Source organism: Myotis lucifugus, unplaced genomic scaffold (assembly GCF_000147115.1).
Source record: "Myotis lucifugus unplaced genomic scaffold, Myoluc2.0 scaffold_72, whole genome shotgun sequence".
Lineage (NCBI taxonomy): Eukaryota > Metazoa > Chordata > Mammalia > Chiroptera > Vespertilionidae > Myotis > Myotis lucifugus.
In genome coordinates, this window is record NW_005871120.1 from 4,663,184 (window position 1) to 4,679,147 (window position 15,964).

General features: G+C 43.5%; 2 protein-coding genes across 5 annotated transcripts in view; both read right to left on the reverse strand.

Annotated features, from left to right (window-relative positions):
• Positions 1-7,647, reverse strand: LOC102428791 (zinc finger protein 75A-like). Its single transcript, XM_023755295.1, is given in 6 exon segments — positions 1-457; positions 459-1,050; positions 3,276-3,402; positions 3,898-3,989; positions 5,691-5,883; positions 7,535-7,647. Coding segments are annotated over 6 exon segments (1,167 nt in total). The 5' UTR covers positions 7,541-7,647; the 3' UTR covers positions 1-300.
• Positions 7,583-15,964, reverse strand: part of ZNF75A (zinc finger protein 75a) — a 39,655-nt gene continuing 31,273 nt past the window's right edge. For 2 of the 4 annotated variants that reach the window (XM_023755285.1, XM_023755280.1), the window contains one exon: positions 7,583-7,647. In XM_023755285.1, coding sequence (XP_023611053.1) covers positions 7,645-7,647 — 3 coding nt within the window. In that variant the 3' untranslated portion in view covers positions 7,583-7,644. The remainder of the gene's footprint in view (positions 7,648-15,964) is intronic. The other 2 variants (XM_023755282.1, XM_023755288.1) reach the window with 2 other exon arrangements.

Genomic DNA, 15,964 nt, shown 5'->3' on the forward strand with positions numbered 1-15,964 from the left:
TTTCTATCACATGTTTAAGAGTAGGTGGGAAAACCAACAATATTTACGTCTGTGACCACAGATGATTGATTCATAGTTTCGTGTACTATTTGAAGCTGAATTTGCTATATTGCCAGGTACAATCCCAAACAGATTTTTCCCTCATTCAGAAGGTTTTTCAAACACCTTTCGCTAAGAAACTCCCCGAAGGGTAAGTAAAAACAGTACTAATACAACTACTACTATGTCCCCTGCAGAGTCCAGCTTGATTCCTTTCTGTGAAAGTTTATATCCCCAAATTTTCCACTGATGAAAAATTTTTCATGCTTCATAAATTTTCATTTTCATAAACTTTATGGTCAAGCTCCACTTGATAAAATTCTTCAGCCTGAGGACATTGAACAAGCTTCCCTTCATTGGTGGTTTCTGGTGCCTGAGAAGGCTTGACCACCTGCTGAAGTTTCTCATGCATATGCTATAGGTGGCTTCTCCGGTGTTTAATAAGGTGGGAGTTCTGAATGAATTTTTTCCCACATTCATGGCATGTGAAGGGCTTCTCTCCGGTGTGAGTTCTTTGGTGTGTGTGTAGATTTGAAGTTTGACCAAAGCTCTTCCCACACCATGAGCATTTATATGGTTTTATCCCTTGGTGTGATGTGAAGTGCTTATTAAGATCTGAACTCCACCTAAATCTCTTATCACACTGTGGGCATTTATACGGTTTCTCTTCAGTATGAATTCTTTGGTGCTTAATAAGGCCAGAGCTAACTCTAAAGCTTTTCCCACATTCCTGACATTTAAAAGACTTCTCTCCTGCACGTTCTTTCTTGTGACGATCTATAAGTTTCAGCAGCTCTTGTCTCCAGGTTGAAAGTTTCTCTCTTTCCTTCACTGAAAAGTCTTGGTGCCATTTCCCCACCCTGTGTATATCACCATGATTTTCTTGGACTGTTGTTTTCTGAGGAACTTTCACTCTGTCCATTTTTGAAACTATGTCTCCTGGTGTTGGCATTTCTAAGTCAGAAAGGCATATAGATTGATGATTTTCAATGTCATTTTTGAGGTTTAACCCTGTTGGAATAAACATAAAAATCAACCAACTAAATAGCAGAAAGAAACCTCAAGAATAGAGACAAAAATTCAATGATTACTCAATTTTAAAATATAGATAAGTAGAATCTTAAATTGTTAAGTCTTTGCAAAGACTTTTTTTGAGGGCACATTTCCCTTCTTCTCATGGTGTATTTATCTATAGGCAGCACTCCAGGACTGTCCTTGAATTCCACGGATCCTTGAACTCATGGCTCTTTCTCTTGCTCTAGACAGGTCACTGTAGGTTTGGGGAACACAAATATGGCTATGAAATGGAAAAACTGAGGTCAAGGACCGCTAATTTAACTATGTCCATTAATTATAGACTATTTCAGGAACAACAAAGAATACTTTTACAGTTTGTTACCCCAAATGGTTAAATGAATAGACTCTCATATCAGATATCAGGTTGATACTACACTGCATTTGTGAATAGATATGCAAAGTGGAGATTAAGAAATAAACCTAGCTAGCTTGATTGATCAAAAGGACACAGTTCATGGGAATCTTGTGCATATTCCCCCTCTTCTGCCACCAATAATACCCCACACTTGACTGAGTTGGAATAAACTCCAGAGGCTGCAGGGAATGCAGGCTAGTTCTATCAACTCTTTAGGACTCACCCTGAATAACATCTGGTCTAGCGGAGTCAAAGTAAAGGCCAGTGGGGTGGGAATCATATGCATAAGTGATTGCTGTCATAATTATACTTTTTATTTAGCAGCCGAACACCAGATACTAAACTGGTATTTCTACCACTCATAGCTCATTGGTTCACATCCCATTGGATGAAACAAACCAGAATCACTTAGTGGACTTTTTGTAACTATGTATTATCAAATATGAGACGTAGTCATCATTCAGTCTTTTAACATGTGTATCAAATGGCCATGGTGTGCCAGACACTCTCTATGAATAACAGATATAGTGATGCATAAGCCAAAGTTCCCTGATCTCAGAGAATTTATCTGCTAGTGGGAGAGTGAGACAATCAAACATGAATAATCAATGAAACGGCAGGAAATGATAAATGTTTTAAGAGAAACAAAAGCAGGGTAAGAGAGCATTTAAGACTCTACTTCCCGCCCCGCCAGTGTGGCTCAGTGGTTGAACGTCAACCCATGAACCAAGAGGTCCCCGGTTCGATTCCCAGATCAGGTTGTGGGAATCTATCTTTGCCTATCTATTGATCCCTGGTGGGGAATGATCAATGTTTCTCTCTCACTGATGTTACTCTCTATCCCCCTCCCTTCCTCTCTCTCTCTAAAATCAATGAAAACATTATTTAAAAAAAAACCACACACATTAAAAAAAAGATTCTGCTTCTATTAAGCTATTTGAGATATGGCTCTGTGGAAGGCCTCTTTGAGAAAGTGATATTTGAATTGACCTAAAAGTGAGAGTTTTGCCCTGTGGCAGAAAAGTGTGCTGGGTAGAGGGAAGCCGAAAGTACAAATGAGCATGGCAAGTTCAAAGAACAGCATTAAGAACAGTGTGGCTAAAGAGAACTGAACAAGGGCACTAGCAGCAGGAGCCCAGGGCAAGGAGGTTATAGAGGCCAGATTGAGAGAGAACCGGAAGCCTTTGTAAGGAGGCTTTATTTTATTCTAAATGGATGAGAAGTCATCATAAGATTTTGAAACAAGAAAATGTCATCATCTGATCAGGTTTTAAAAGACTCTGGCTGCTGCATGGAAAACAGATGATGGGAGGGCAAGGCTGATGGCAGGAAGAGCTAGTTAGAAAGTGAATGAGGTAAACCTGGTCAGAGATGGCTTAGACCCGATGTTAACAGCACAAGAAGATGAGACATGGTTGGACTCACACAATACTGTGAATGTGGACTCAAGAGGACTAGTGATGCATTAGTAGTGGGATATGATGGCAAAATCAGAGTAAACGACTATATTTTTCTTGCTCTGAGCAACTGGGTGAATGAAGGTGCCCTTTACTGAGTAGAGAAAGATATGAGAAGAGCAGGTTTGTGAGGGAAGAGAGAAAGGAGGTCAAAAATTCTATGCAGGATAAGGAATGTGTACTTGAAAGGAGCTCCAAAGTGACCTGCACTCACCTTTTCCTGTCCACACCATCGAGTGGAGAACCAACCAGCTCCTGGAACAGACTCTCTCACACGAGTGTGCATTCCCCGTAAGTTGAAAACATGACATATCACTCAACTTCTACACAAAGGGGAGAACCTTTACCTAGAGAGATGACAGTCTCATAGTTTTCCTGCATTACGTCATTGTAGAGGGCCTTCTGACTGGAGTCCAGTAACTCCCATTCTTCCGGGGAAAAATACACGGCCACTTCTTCAAACGTCAACAAGCTCTAAAGAAGAGAATGGGCTTCAGCTCAGTACTGGCCACTCCAGAAGTAGTTCTAATATCTAGCCCATGAACTGCATGATAGGCTGAAGGCATTAACAGCACATGATTTTTTTGTTTTGTTATTAAATTCTTTTATTGATTGATTGGAGAGAGAAAAAAGAAAGTGAGAGGAGGGACACATTGATTTGCTGTTCCAGTTATTTATGCATTCATTGATTGCTTCTTGTATGTGCCCTAATCGGAGAATCGAACCTGCAACCTTGGCATACTGGGATGACACTCTAAACAACTGAGCTATCCCACCAGGGCCCAGTACATGTTTTGTTGTGTGTGTTTTTTAAGTGAGAAGGCAGAAAGGAAGGAGGCAAGGGATCAGCAAACAGTCCATGAGGTGTCCAGTTCCCCAGAAAAACATCTGGGCTAACATGCCTCTGAGCACCTGCTGGGCAGTGTAGGTCTCATGGGCAACAGAGAAAAGCTCAAAAGCATGGCTCACCTGGGACTCAGGCAAGATGAACTCAGGTGCCACTATCCAGTCTTTGGTATTTGTCTGCTCAGGAAATTCTAGGATCTGGTGAGTAGGCATAGCTATGGATGGAAAAGAGCCATCAGAAATTTCTCTCACTTCTATGCACATCCTGAGCTCATTTCTAAAATAAAGATCTTGATTCTTTCACTGTGGTGACCATAAGTGGGCTTATCATTGTTAATAAGAACCAAGTATCTATCAACCCCAGAACAGGCTGCCTAGTTTTCATGAAGCTAAAACAAAAATCCTTCTTATTTTCCTCTTATGACAAACTAGAGGCCTGGTGCACGGATTTGTGCACATTGAAAGGAAATTAATTAGAAGAAATATTTTAATATCGCTATTTGCCCTTTCTCTATAATAGAAGTGTCAATCAAATTCACGATCGACATTGACAGATTGAAACACATGTGTGCGATTGGCGCCAGAAAGAGGTTTATATGTATTACGCATGCGTGAGTCAACTTAGCCTTTTATATATAGAGAATAAACTTGCTTAATTAGACCTGCTTTCTGATGTAGCTAAACTTTTTCCAGCCCAGTGAAGCACCCCAACTTCTCTTTCAGATAATTGTCAGCAACACAGCAGTAAATATCAACACGAAGCAGATTATTATTGTAGATGACATAAGGAGAACGGTAAAATATTTAACTGCAGCAGTGTTTGACTATATTCTGCACAGTGAGAAAACCTGAAGTCATTTTCAAGGTCCACCATTTCTTACTTCTTTTTAGTCGGGTCAAGTTTCTAAATCTGTTTTCCAGCTAATGAAAAGAAAATAGGATTCCACCAAGTCTCCTATCTACCTACTACAGGATTTCTGTGAGGATCAAATGACATGAGGCACAGGAAAATGCTTCACAGACATTTGGTTAAAGTGTAAAATGTTTGCACCTGGCTCTAAAGCAAGTCATGTTCCTGGGCTGAAGAAACTCCAAGGAGGCTAGTCACTAGGGAGAGGAAGCTGGGCGTTGCTATGTGACATCATTACCCTGCACCCACAGCACCCGTTTCTGGGCTGGGCTGTGGACTGCATTTTGCGCCATGGGGTCTCAGCAGTGTTGGCTGCGATTTGGTGGGGTGTTGCTCTGGGGCGGTGGCGAGGCCTGTGTCCCACCTGGGGGAAACTGAGTGTTGGTTTGTCAGCACCAGATCTGTGGTGCCACTTCTTTGTAAATAGCCAGTACGCACCATGGCAGCTCCTGTGTTGAGCATCTGCCCCATGGTGGTCAGTGTGTGTCACAGCTACCAGTTGGATGATCAGAGGGACACTTAGCATATTGGCCTTTTATATATATAGATAGTTCTGAATTAAGAAAAATGTAATGGATTTGAAAATGAAATTCTGAGGGACTCCAGTGTACAGTAGATGTATTATTTATCATTTACTTATTTTCATGGTACACAATTATAGTTCACATACTGCCACTGACAGCCCATTTGTGATCCCAATTCCTTCTGTGATTTGAGGATGGGGTGGCCCAATCCTCCACTTTGCTAAGGAACAGTGTTCATGGTGTTATTACCAGGGTCCTCTGGTTGGGATATTTCTGTACCTTAGGCCAATCCCCTCCTTCACAACAGCTGGTCTATTCTAAGGCCATCTGTGAGGGGTGGGGGTAGGAGTAATCATAATTGCTAACATGACTACATTTGCACATCCACAAAGCTGGGAACCCAGAAAGTGCTCACAATGTTCTGGCTGGACAAATTACTATGACAGCTCCCAGCAGAAAGAAATTATCATGAAGCTCCTTACCCCTCTCACACATAGGCTCAGTTTCTTTATGAGTATTCCTGCTCAGCTGTTGTTGATCCTGATATTCATTCCAAAATTCTTCATCCTGGGACCTGCCCACTGGCTGGGACTCTGCTGGCCTCAGTTTGAAGCCTGAGGTCTCTGCTGTTTCTCCCAAGAGCACTGCCTCCTTTCCCAGCACATGGACTGCAACCTAGAAATAATTCCCATCCATGTTACCAGAATTACTTGAGGCTTGGGGCTTGTGGAAGAGGAGAAAGCATATAGTCCAGATTGTGGGAAGTGTGAAAACACCCACCCATTTTCCACAAAGTCAGGGAAATTTAGGATAAAAGGAAAAAGATGTGGCTACTGCCAGCCCTTCAACAAAGTAGCCTCTACATACAGCCTAGCTCAGACCACTAGCAGGGTTGTGAGGGCCACCTGTGTTCATGCTGTCTTGACAGCCTCTCTCTCTTCATTTTGATCCCCACTGCAGTGATTTATCTTATACTTTTCTCAAAAGATTAAAAATTTTAACTGTCCTATCAACCAGATTTTCTCTATGATCAGAGAATGTTGATAAAATGGAGAAGGGGGAGGAATGAGCTTGGTTCCAACATCCTTCCAAATGATTTGACACCAAACATATGTCCTGCCCTGTGGTCTTTAAATTTTTTCTTAATATACATATGTGTTGTTGTTTTTTTAATTGATTTCAGAGAGAGGAAGAGGGAGACAGGGATAGAAACATCAATGATGAGAATCATTGATCGGCTGCCTCTTACACGACCCCTACTGGAAATCAAGCCCACAATCCACCATGTGCCCTGAGTGAGAATCAAACTGTGACCTCCTGGTTCTAGGTTGAGTCTCAAGCACTGAGCCATGCCAGTCCGGCCTGTCCTGTATTCCTGACAGTAGACCCGAAGCCAGCTGATATGCTGCCACCTGCCCAAGGGCATACCCTGGATTCCCACTTACCAGATGAGCCAAGAACCAACCCCTAAGGGAGGGCAGTGCAGGGTCTTAACTATGGCATAGAGGACACTATCCCACAACATCTTTCTTATCTCAGCCACTCTGTTGGGATTTCCAAACCTTGATTTCCCTTTTTTCTTTTTCCTCTTTGTTATCTTCTCTCTTTTGTTCTCTAAGTATAATCCATTTTTTGTTCTCCCTGTTACTCTCCAACTCCTTGTTGCCCTTTGTTTCTAAGAACTTAAGATCCATCCCATAGGTTAAGCCAGACTAACTAAGTTTATTACCCTCAATACACCCTGCTCTAAAGAGGGGAAAACACCAATTCTTTTTGTAAGGCCATGGAAGTCTCTGCCAGGGTCTCTGAAATCTGTGGAATAACTATTGCTATGTCTGTGGTCTCTGGTCCTGCCTTAAATGGTCCAAAGAAACAATAGATCGCTGACCTAACTCATCTTATTTCTCAATTACATGCCCCTATACCCCAAATATCTACCTTCATCCTATTTCTTTGTTATTTATCAGGAATTTTTCTTCTCACCCATTTCCCATTTGAGCAGATTCACTCTATGCAAGAGGTATACCAAGGCCACAGCTTCCTCAATGCTCTGTAGATGGTGCTTCTTTATCTGGGATTCGGTACCCCTGGGCAGGATGGGCAGGAACTGCTAGCAGTTCCAAGATCTGCTCTTCTGAGTAGACCTCTGGCCTCAGTGTAATTCCTGAAGTTGGCCAACAGCCACCTGCTTCATGATAGTGGAAGCTCTGGAAGTGCCCTCCAGCTGAGACTGTCCATTTGTGCTGTATATTTCTCACTCCCTGTCACAGGTCCCTTAGTCTCCCACAGAGCCCTGATTCTAATGCTCAGCCACCTTCAGACTTACCGTCATTATGCTCTGGAACAGTTTGCTCCTGTGTTGGACACACCACGAGCACTAATTTTGAGAACAGAGGCCCAGTCTGGTCTGGAACAAAAAAGGATCTTCTTCCTAAGTCACTGAGGGCAGAAAAAAAGTACAGGTAATAAGAAGGTCACGTGAACTTTACTACTTGCTACTTATTATGAGAAAATGAAGAAAAAACATCCTGCCTTGTCTTTATCAATCAACTGCCAGACCCTTTCTCTCCTTTTATTTACAGCACAGCTCACTGAAGACAAATGCGAAGTGATGACTGCTTTAAAAAATAAAAAAATTTTCATGCCCAGCTGGCATGGCTCAGTGGTTAAGCATCAACCTATGGACCAGGAAATCCTGGTTCGATTCCCAGTCAAGGCACATGCCTGGGTTCTGGGCTCAATCCCCAGTAGCGGGTGTGCAGGAGGCAGCCAATCTCTCATCACTGATGTTTCCATCTATCTCTCTCTCCCTTTCTCTCTCAAATCAATAAAAATATCTATAATAAAAGCATAATATGCTAATTAGACCAGAGGTCCTTCCGGATGTCCTTCCTTCTGGACAAAGCCGCAGCAGGCGGGGGCGAGGCAGAGGCGGCAGAGGCCCCCAGCTACCGGCAGGCGGGGGCCCGGGCCAAGGCCCTTGCACAACTTTCGTGCATCGGGCCTCTAGTACTTTAAATAAATTTCAAAAAAGGTTGTTGGGTGAGCCCTGGCCGGGTAGCCAAGGTTGTGGGTTCAATCCCTGGTCAGGGCACATAACAAGCATCAATCAAATAATGCATAAATAAGTGGAACAACAAACAATTAAATGTTTCCCTCTAAAATCAATGGATTTTTTATAAAGTTTGGTGGGTGTTAAATTTGGCACCCACTGGCTCCAAAGAGTTTGGGGATTATCAGAAGAGTTCATTGATATGGCTTCTATCTCATCTTCCCAATGTCAAAAGATTTAAACATACTGAGTTTTTCTTACATTTTAAATATTACCCTAGTCTGCTTTTAGTATAAGGGTATAACTTCTATGACCCTATATCAGTGATGGCGAACCAATGACACAGGTTCTGACACGCGAACTCATTTTTTTGGTTGATTTTTCTTTGTTAAATGGCATTTAAATATATAAAATAAAAATCAAAAATATGTCTTTGTTTTACTATGGTTGCAAATATCAAAAAATTTCTATATGTGACACGGCACCAGAGTTAAGTTAGGGTTTTTCAAAATGCTGACACGCCGAGCTCAAAAGGTTCGCCATCACTGCCCTATATCCTCTTGAGATAATGGAAGCCTCCACTTCATGGAACATCTGAGATTCTCATGAACACTGGCAGGAGAGTTGAGACAGTGAGACCAGAGTAGAAGGAAAATAACTGGGCAAAAAGTAGCTTTTCTTCTCAGAAAGCATCCCCCAATTAAGTAATGAGATGCTCAACATTCCTCATATGAAGGGGGTGGGTCCTACCTAGCTGGTTTGGCTCAGTAGTTAGAGCAGGGTCGTGGGTTTGATTCCAACATACCTTGGTTGCAGGCTCATCCCCACCCACACACACATCGATGTTGCTCTTTCTGTCTCTCCCTAAAAAATCAATGGGGGAAAAATATCCTTGGGTGAGGATTGAAAAAAAAAACACACATGAGGGGAACTATGCAGAAGATTTATACCTGTATTTTAAAATGTCTGTTTACTTCCACTAGGAAAAATCACAGCCGACCTTTCTTTACAAAATGTATGTCCAAACACCAAGTCGTAAAAAGGGGGAGAAGGGCAGTTGGTGATGATTAGGCTGACCCTTCCGCTGGCTTTACGTTTCGAGGGTCTTTCAGACTTCTACGGAGCCTACGGAGAGCTTCACAAGCCTCCCTCTCCCTGGGTGATGCAGCAGAACCCGCCCGAGCTTCTGTGCAGGATGCACGGTTCACAAATGAATGGCCGGCTGCTCGCTGTGCACCCGGCTCGGGAGGCCCGGGGACGCCGCATAACACACACACACACACACACACACACACACACACACACCCCAACAACAACAACCAAACCAACCCAAACACCCAGCAGGGCGGGATCGCGGCTTTTCCGGAGGGCAGTCGGGCTCCGTGAGCGCCCCGCGGGCCCCGGAGTCGCTGCGCAAAGGGCAGCAAGCGGGACCTCCGGGGCCTGAGGCCGGCGCCTGGCTCTGGCCGCTCGGCCACGAGAAATGGCGTCTCGCCTCCAACCGCCTGCCGCGGCCGCAGGTCTCCGGGACTCCGCAGCCAACTCCAAAGGGAAAGCGGTTCCTGGTTACCTGGGATACCGGTAGCTCGGTCTCTAAGAGGCCCCTCCCTCTTCCTACGGCTCAACCGCAAAACCCGTTGCGCGACGCTCGGGGAGCCGCGAGGGCCGAGCTGGGGGGGTCCGCTCAGGGTCGGGGCGCAGGCCCACAAACCCCTCCGCCCACAGGAGGCCGTGACTCCTGGCCTCGGCCCCCCCCCCCCCCCCGCGCTGCTACCGGAAGCGAAAGCGAGCGCTTCCGGCCAGGCCCGGTGCCGCTGCCCCGAGTCGCCAGCCCCGCGACACCAGGACCCGCTGAAGAATCGGGCTCACCCCCCAGTCAGCGTGGCAGCCCCGAATTAATGCCCCCGAGTCTCCGAACCGCCGCGCCCACAGTCGCCTCCGCGCGGCCCGGCAGCGCGTGTCGCCCTCTCGCGGTGAGCCGTTGGGCGTCGTGCTGCGAGGTCAGGAACGGGTCCTGATAGACAACGACCTCGGAGACCGGTAGTGGGGCCAGGACATCTCAGGAGACGTTAGAGCTGGTTGTGCCAAGAGCTGTGCCTGCAGCCCCGGGCACAGCGCACGCTGACAGCCTCCGCTGGGAGAGGACTTTGCATGTTTGGAATAGAACGGAGGGTTTGTGGCTAGAGCTTCAGGGTCAGGGGAAGGGTGGGATGGGAGAAAGAGAGAGGAAGGCGGGGCCCGTTATGCAGGGCCTTTCAGGCTGGGACGAGGAGTTTGGATTTCATTCGGTGCGCAGTGGGAAGCCACTTTGGAGTGTTAACTGGGATGGACATGATCTTACATTTTAAAAAGATCTACCGGATTCTGTGTAGATGAGAATGGATTAGAGTCCAGCAGGTGGAGCAAGATTTCAAATTAGTTAATAGCGCATCAATAGAGTGAAGATCCTTTGTTTGTTCTATTACTTCAGAATCAGTTGTATTAATGTGAACATGTTTACCCTGAGCTTCTGCATAGCAGTTCTTCATGTACTTGAAGACATTAAGCCCCTCCCGTGGTCGGCAAACTGCGGCTTGCGAGCCACATGCGTCTCTTTGGCCCCTTGAGTGTGGCTCTTCCACAAAATACCACGTGCGGGCGTGCACGTACAGTGGGATTGAAACTTCGTGGCCCATGCGCAGAAGTTGGTATTTTGTGGAAGAGCCGGTATTTTAGACGGTCTAGCGGTCCAGTGATGGCGAACCTTTTGAGCTCGGCGTGTCAGCATTCTGAAAAACCCTAACTTAACTCTGGTGCCGTGTCACATATAGAAATTTTTTGATATTTGCAACCATAGTAAAACAAAGACGTATATTTTTGATATTTATTTTATATATTTAAACGCCATTTAACAAAAATCAAATGAGTTCACGTGTCACCTCTGACACGCGTGTCATAGGTTCGCCATCACTGGACTCTAGCCCGTCCAGCTTAATCTTTTTCAGAATACATTTCTAGTATTTTTGCTTTTTATGAAGCTCTGTTTTATGTTTTTACTTGTTTCAATGTTTTCGGAAAAATCTTTAAAATTTTTCTTAATTTGGGTGAAATTCATGTAACATAAAATTAGCCATTTCCAAGTGAACAATTCCGTGGCATTAAGTACAATAACACTGTTCCAAAGCATTGGAATCCCTCCAAAGGAAATCCTGTATCCATTAAGCAGTTGCTCCTTGTTCTGTATGGATTTGCCTAGTCTGGACATTTCATAGAATTAGAATCCTAAAATATGTAACCTGTTGTATCTGGCCTCTTTCACTTAGATACTTTCATTTAGATACCATGAGACACTAACTAGCAAAGGGGGGAACAAATCAGGAGTCACACAAAAGCGCTGTATTGGGCAGTTGGGAAAGTGGCAGGTTCACCATGGGAATCTTAGGAAACCAGGACTTTCCTGTCTGTTGTCAATGAGCCTCAGTTTTATGAGAAACCCCGGGTACACAAACACAGCAGCCAGCTATAGAGGGAGTTAGTTCTTCTGTGAATGAAGTTTCCACTGCACTCAGGAGTAGTGCCAAACATAATTCAGAAGCCTCTGGGACAGTGGCTGTCAAGAGCCCTGTGCCTTTCAAGAGAAGATGGAAGATCTGCTGTCCTCATAAGGCTTCTCCAGTTCTTCTAGGACAGTGATGGCGAACCTTTTGGCTCGGCGTGTCAGCATTTTGAAAAACCCTACCTTAACTCTGGTGCTGTGTCACATATAGAAATTTTTTGATATTTGCAACCATAGTAAAACAAAGACTTATATTTTTGATTTTTATTTTATATATTTAAATGCCATTTAACAAAGAAAAATCAACCAAAAAAATGAGTTCGCATGTCACCTCTGACACGCGTGTCATAGGTTCGCCATCACTGTTCTAGGAGCTTGGCAGACACAGCTGTTGAGGCAAAAGGGACAAGTCAACGCCCATGGAAGTGGAATGAAGAGGGGTGCGAGGACAGTGGAGGACCGACACAGCTAAAAATTGGACGGCAAGCAGCCAGTCCTGGAAACTGGGAGGTCTGGCACTTATAGCTGCTCCAGAGCCACTTGTTTGAGGACCTCTCTGTACGTATCCTGGTACTAATCACTTATTAGCAAACAGCTCCCCCAAGCTAGGTCTTGTCTTCTAGCTATAAATTGAATGATTCCTGTTCCCTCACTGTTGGGGGTACACTGGGATAAAACGTATAGTGGAACCCAACATAAAGCCATTCAGTTGGCCATGTGCAGATTATACATATAGGAGAAAGTAGTACCTAAACCCGTATGTTGTCTGGGTAGTCTAGGGGATTTTGTTTCAAGTTGTGAAATTGGAAGGCCAAAGTCAGGTATGTTACTATCACCAAAGTAATGAATTATCTGAGTAGATGTTATATCTAGAGTTTGTCAGCAGAACATAAAAGAATGAAGGTGAGCCCTAACTGGTTTGGCTCAGTGGATAGAGTGTCGGCCTGCAGACTGAAGGGTCCCAGGTTCGATTCCAGTCAAGGGCATGTACCTTGGTTGCGGGCACATCCCCAGTAGGGGGTGTGCAGGAGGCAGCTGATCAATTTTCTCTCTCATCGATGTTTCTAATTCTCTATCCCTCTCCCTTCCTCTCTGTAAAAAATCAATAAAATATATTTTTTAAAAAAAGAATGAAGGTGACATTGGCCTGGGGAATGAATACTGCATTCTCTGTGGAAGGTGGGTAATGTCCTAGAAGGTATCATCATGTGAATTCAAAAGGCTGTCATTAGTCTAGGAATCAGGTCCCATTGCAGCTGCAGGGTAATGGAACAGAGTAAGAATGGTCAAGAGTGTGGGAGCAGAGGGTGGGTTTCATTTTTAGTTTGGGTAGTTAGGGTACTCCTCATTGAAAAAAATGACATTTGAACAAAGACTAGGAGGAGAAGGAATGAGCCATGTGGGTCTCTGGGGAAGGAGTGGAACTGACAGCGAGAATAGCCAGTGCAAAGGCTCTGAGGCTGGAGGGGAGCCTGAGCAAGGAGGCCACTGTGACCTACTGCGGACTGAGAGAGAAAAAGGGTAATAAATGAGATCCATGAGCCAGATCATGTAGGGCAGTGCCTTTGGAAGTGACGTGAACTGAAATTGAGAGTAAGTATTGAGAAAATTTTAAAGCAGTTTGACATTGCTGTACTACCCAACTGAATTTTTGTTGTATTTTTTAATAATGTTTTTTCACAGATCATTTAAGAATCACTAAGAAAGGGCCTTGCATCCCTACATAAATAATTTTGTAAGGAATTGGACTTTCTGAGTTATAAGGAGGTAGCCTTGCAGGGGAGTAATAGTTTTAAAGTAACTTCGAATATTTCAATTTATTTGGTACTTAACTCTACTTAAACATTTGTTTACATCTCATGTTACAGAAACTTTTACCAGACAGTGGCCTCCATGTCTGGTGGATTCCATGTCATATTCATATTTGCATTTCTCAGAAACTAGCATAATGGACATTCAATATGTTAGTTGAATTGAATGAAAAAGGAGAGGGGCCATACTGACTGCTGGGTTGAAAAAAGATGGTAGGAGGTCAAGAGTGGAATCAAGAAGACCAGAGTAGCCCTAGCTAGTTTGGCTCAGTGGATAAAGCATGGTACTGTGGACTGGGGGGGTCCTGGGTTGGATCCCCAGTGAGGGCACATCCCCAGTAGGGGGCCTGCAGAAGGCAGCCGGTCAATGATTCTCATCATTGATGTTTCTTTCTCTCTCTCTCTCTCTCTCTCTCTCTCTCTCTCTCTCTCTCCCTCTCCCTTCCTGTCTGAAATCAACAAAATTATATTTTTTTTAAAAAAGAAGAAGACCAGGGAAACCCAAAACAATATATAGATTCAATGCAATCCCTATAAAAATACCAATGACATTTTCACAGAAATAGGACAAATAATCCTAAAATGTATATGGAACCACAAAATACCTTTAATATCCAGAGCAATCTTGAGAAAGGACAAAGTTGGAGGTATCATGCTACCTGAAACCAAACTATACCACAAACTATAGTATAATCAAAACAGCATGGTACTGGCATAAAAAAAGACACATAGATCAATGGAACAGAATAGAAAGAACAGGAATAAACCCACACTTATATGGCCAATTAATCTATGACAAAGGAGGCAAGAATATACAAAGGGGTAAAGATCATCTCTTCAATAAATGGTGCTCGGAAAACTGGACAGATAACCATAAAACTCCTAGAGGAAAACATAAGGAGTAAACTTTCTAACATTGCTCTAAGTCAGTGGTCGCCAACCGGTGGTCCGCGGACCACTGGTGGTCCATGAGGTCCAAAATGTTGGCGACCGCTGCTCTTAAGTAATATTTTTTTGGATATGTCTCCTTGGGCAAGAGAAACAAACAAAAAAAATAAACAAATGAGACTACATCAAACTAAAAAGTTTTTGCACAGTAAAGGAAACCATAAATAAAATGAAAAGACAACTTACTGAATGGGTGAAGATATTCATCAATAATACATCTGATAAGAGGATAATATCCAAAATGTACAGGATGAGGTAAAAGTAGGTTTACAGTTGTGAGTACACAAAACACAGTTTATTCTTGTATTATTATTTCTTAATTACTGTATTATTTATTTATATTATGTAAAGCTATTTTTGCCCACTCCTGTATATACAGTAGAATATTACTCGGCCATTAAAAAAAAGAATGAAAATCTTACCATTTTCAATGACTTGGATGGACCTAGAGGGTCCTATGCTAAGTGAAATAAGTCAGACAGAGAAATACAAATACCATATGATTTCACTTATATGTGGAATCTAAAAAACAATAAATGAACAAATAAAACAAACACATTTATAAACACAGAGATCAAATGGATGGTTGCCAAATGGGAGGAGGTTTGGGAGGTGGTGAGTAAAGATGAGGGGTTAAGAAGTACAGATTGGTTGTTATAAAATAGTAACAGGGATATAAAGTACAACACAGGGAATATAGTCAATAATATTATAGTGACCATGTATGGTGCCAGGTGAGTACAATACTTATGGGGGGGGGAATCAATTTATATGTTATATAAATGTCTAACCACTATGCTGTATATCTGAAATGAATATAATATTGGTTGTCAACTGTAATTGAAAATAAGTTAAAAAACACAAAGATGCAGCTATGGTGTAATTCTTAAATGAGATGGTGGCTCAGAACAGAGTGGACTAGAAGGGGTGATGATAGAGGCTGTGTGCCCCTCAGAGAATCACAACCAGATATAATCAGAATGCATGTGCTGGACTAGCTCTAGCCAAATGAGTCCTCATCAACTGACCCAGATGGGCACCCCTTAAAAGGAATGCTGGGCCTCAGCTGGGTGCAGGAGTGTGTGCTGAGGGATCTCACATCACCAGCCAGCCTGAACTGCTCTCCTCAGACTGCTCTCCTTAGAATAACTGCTTATTCTAACCTTGGGATAATAACTGATGTAGTTTCTTGCTTCTACAAAGATGACAGGAGATGTAACAGATAGTGATGGGCAGATCAGGTGGTACTCAGGCATCAGAAGTGGGATTAGGCAGAAGTCCCCTATGATCATCTCTTCTTTCCTCTGAATCTTTGCTTGCCTCCAAGTCTTGCCTGTTCACCATATCCTCTTATGTGGCCACATCCCCTCAGGGATTCCTACCAGTGTGGAGATAGGCAAGCACTATCCT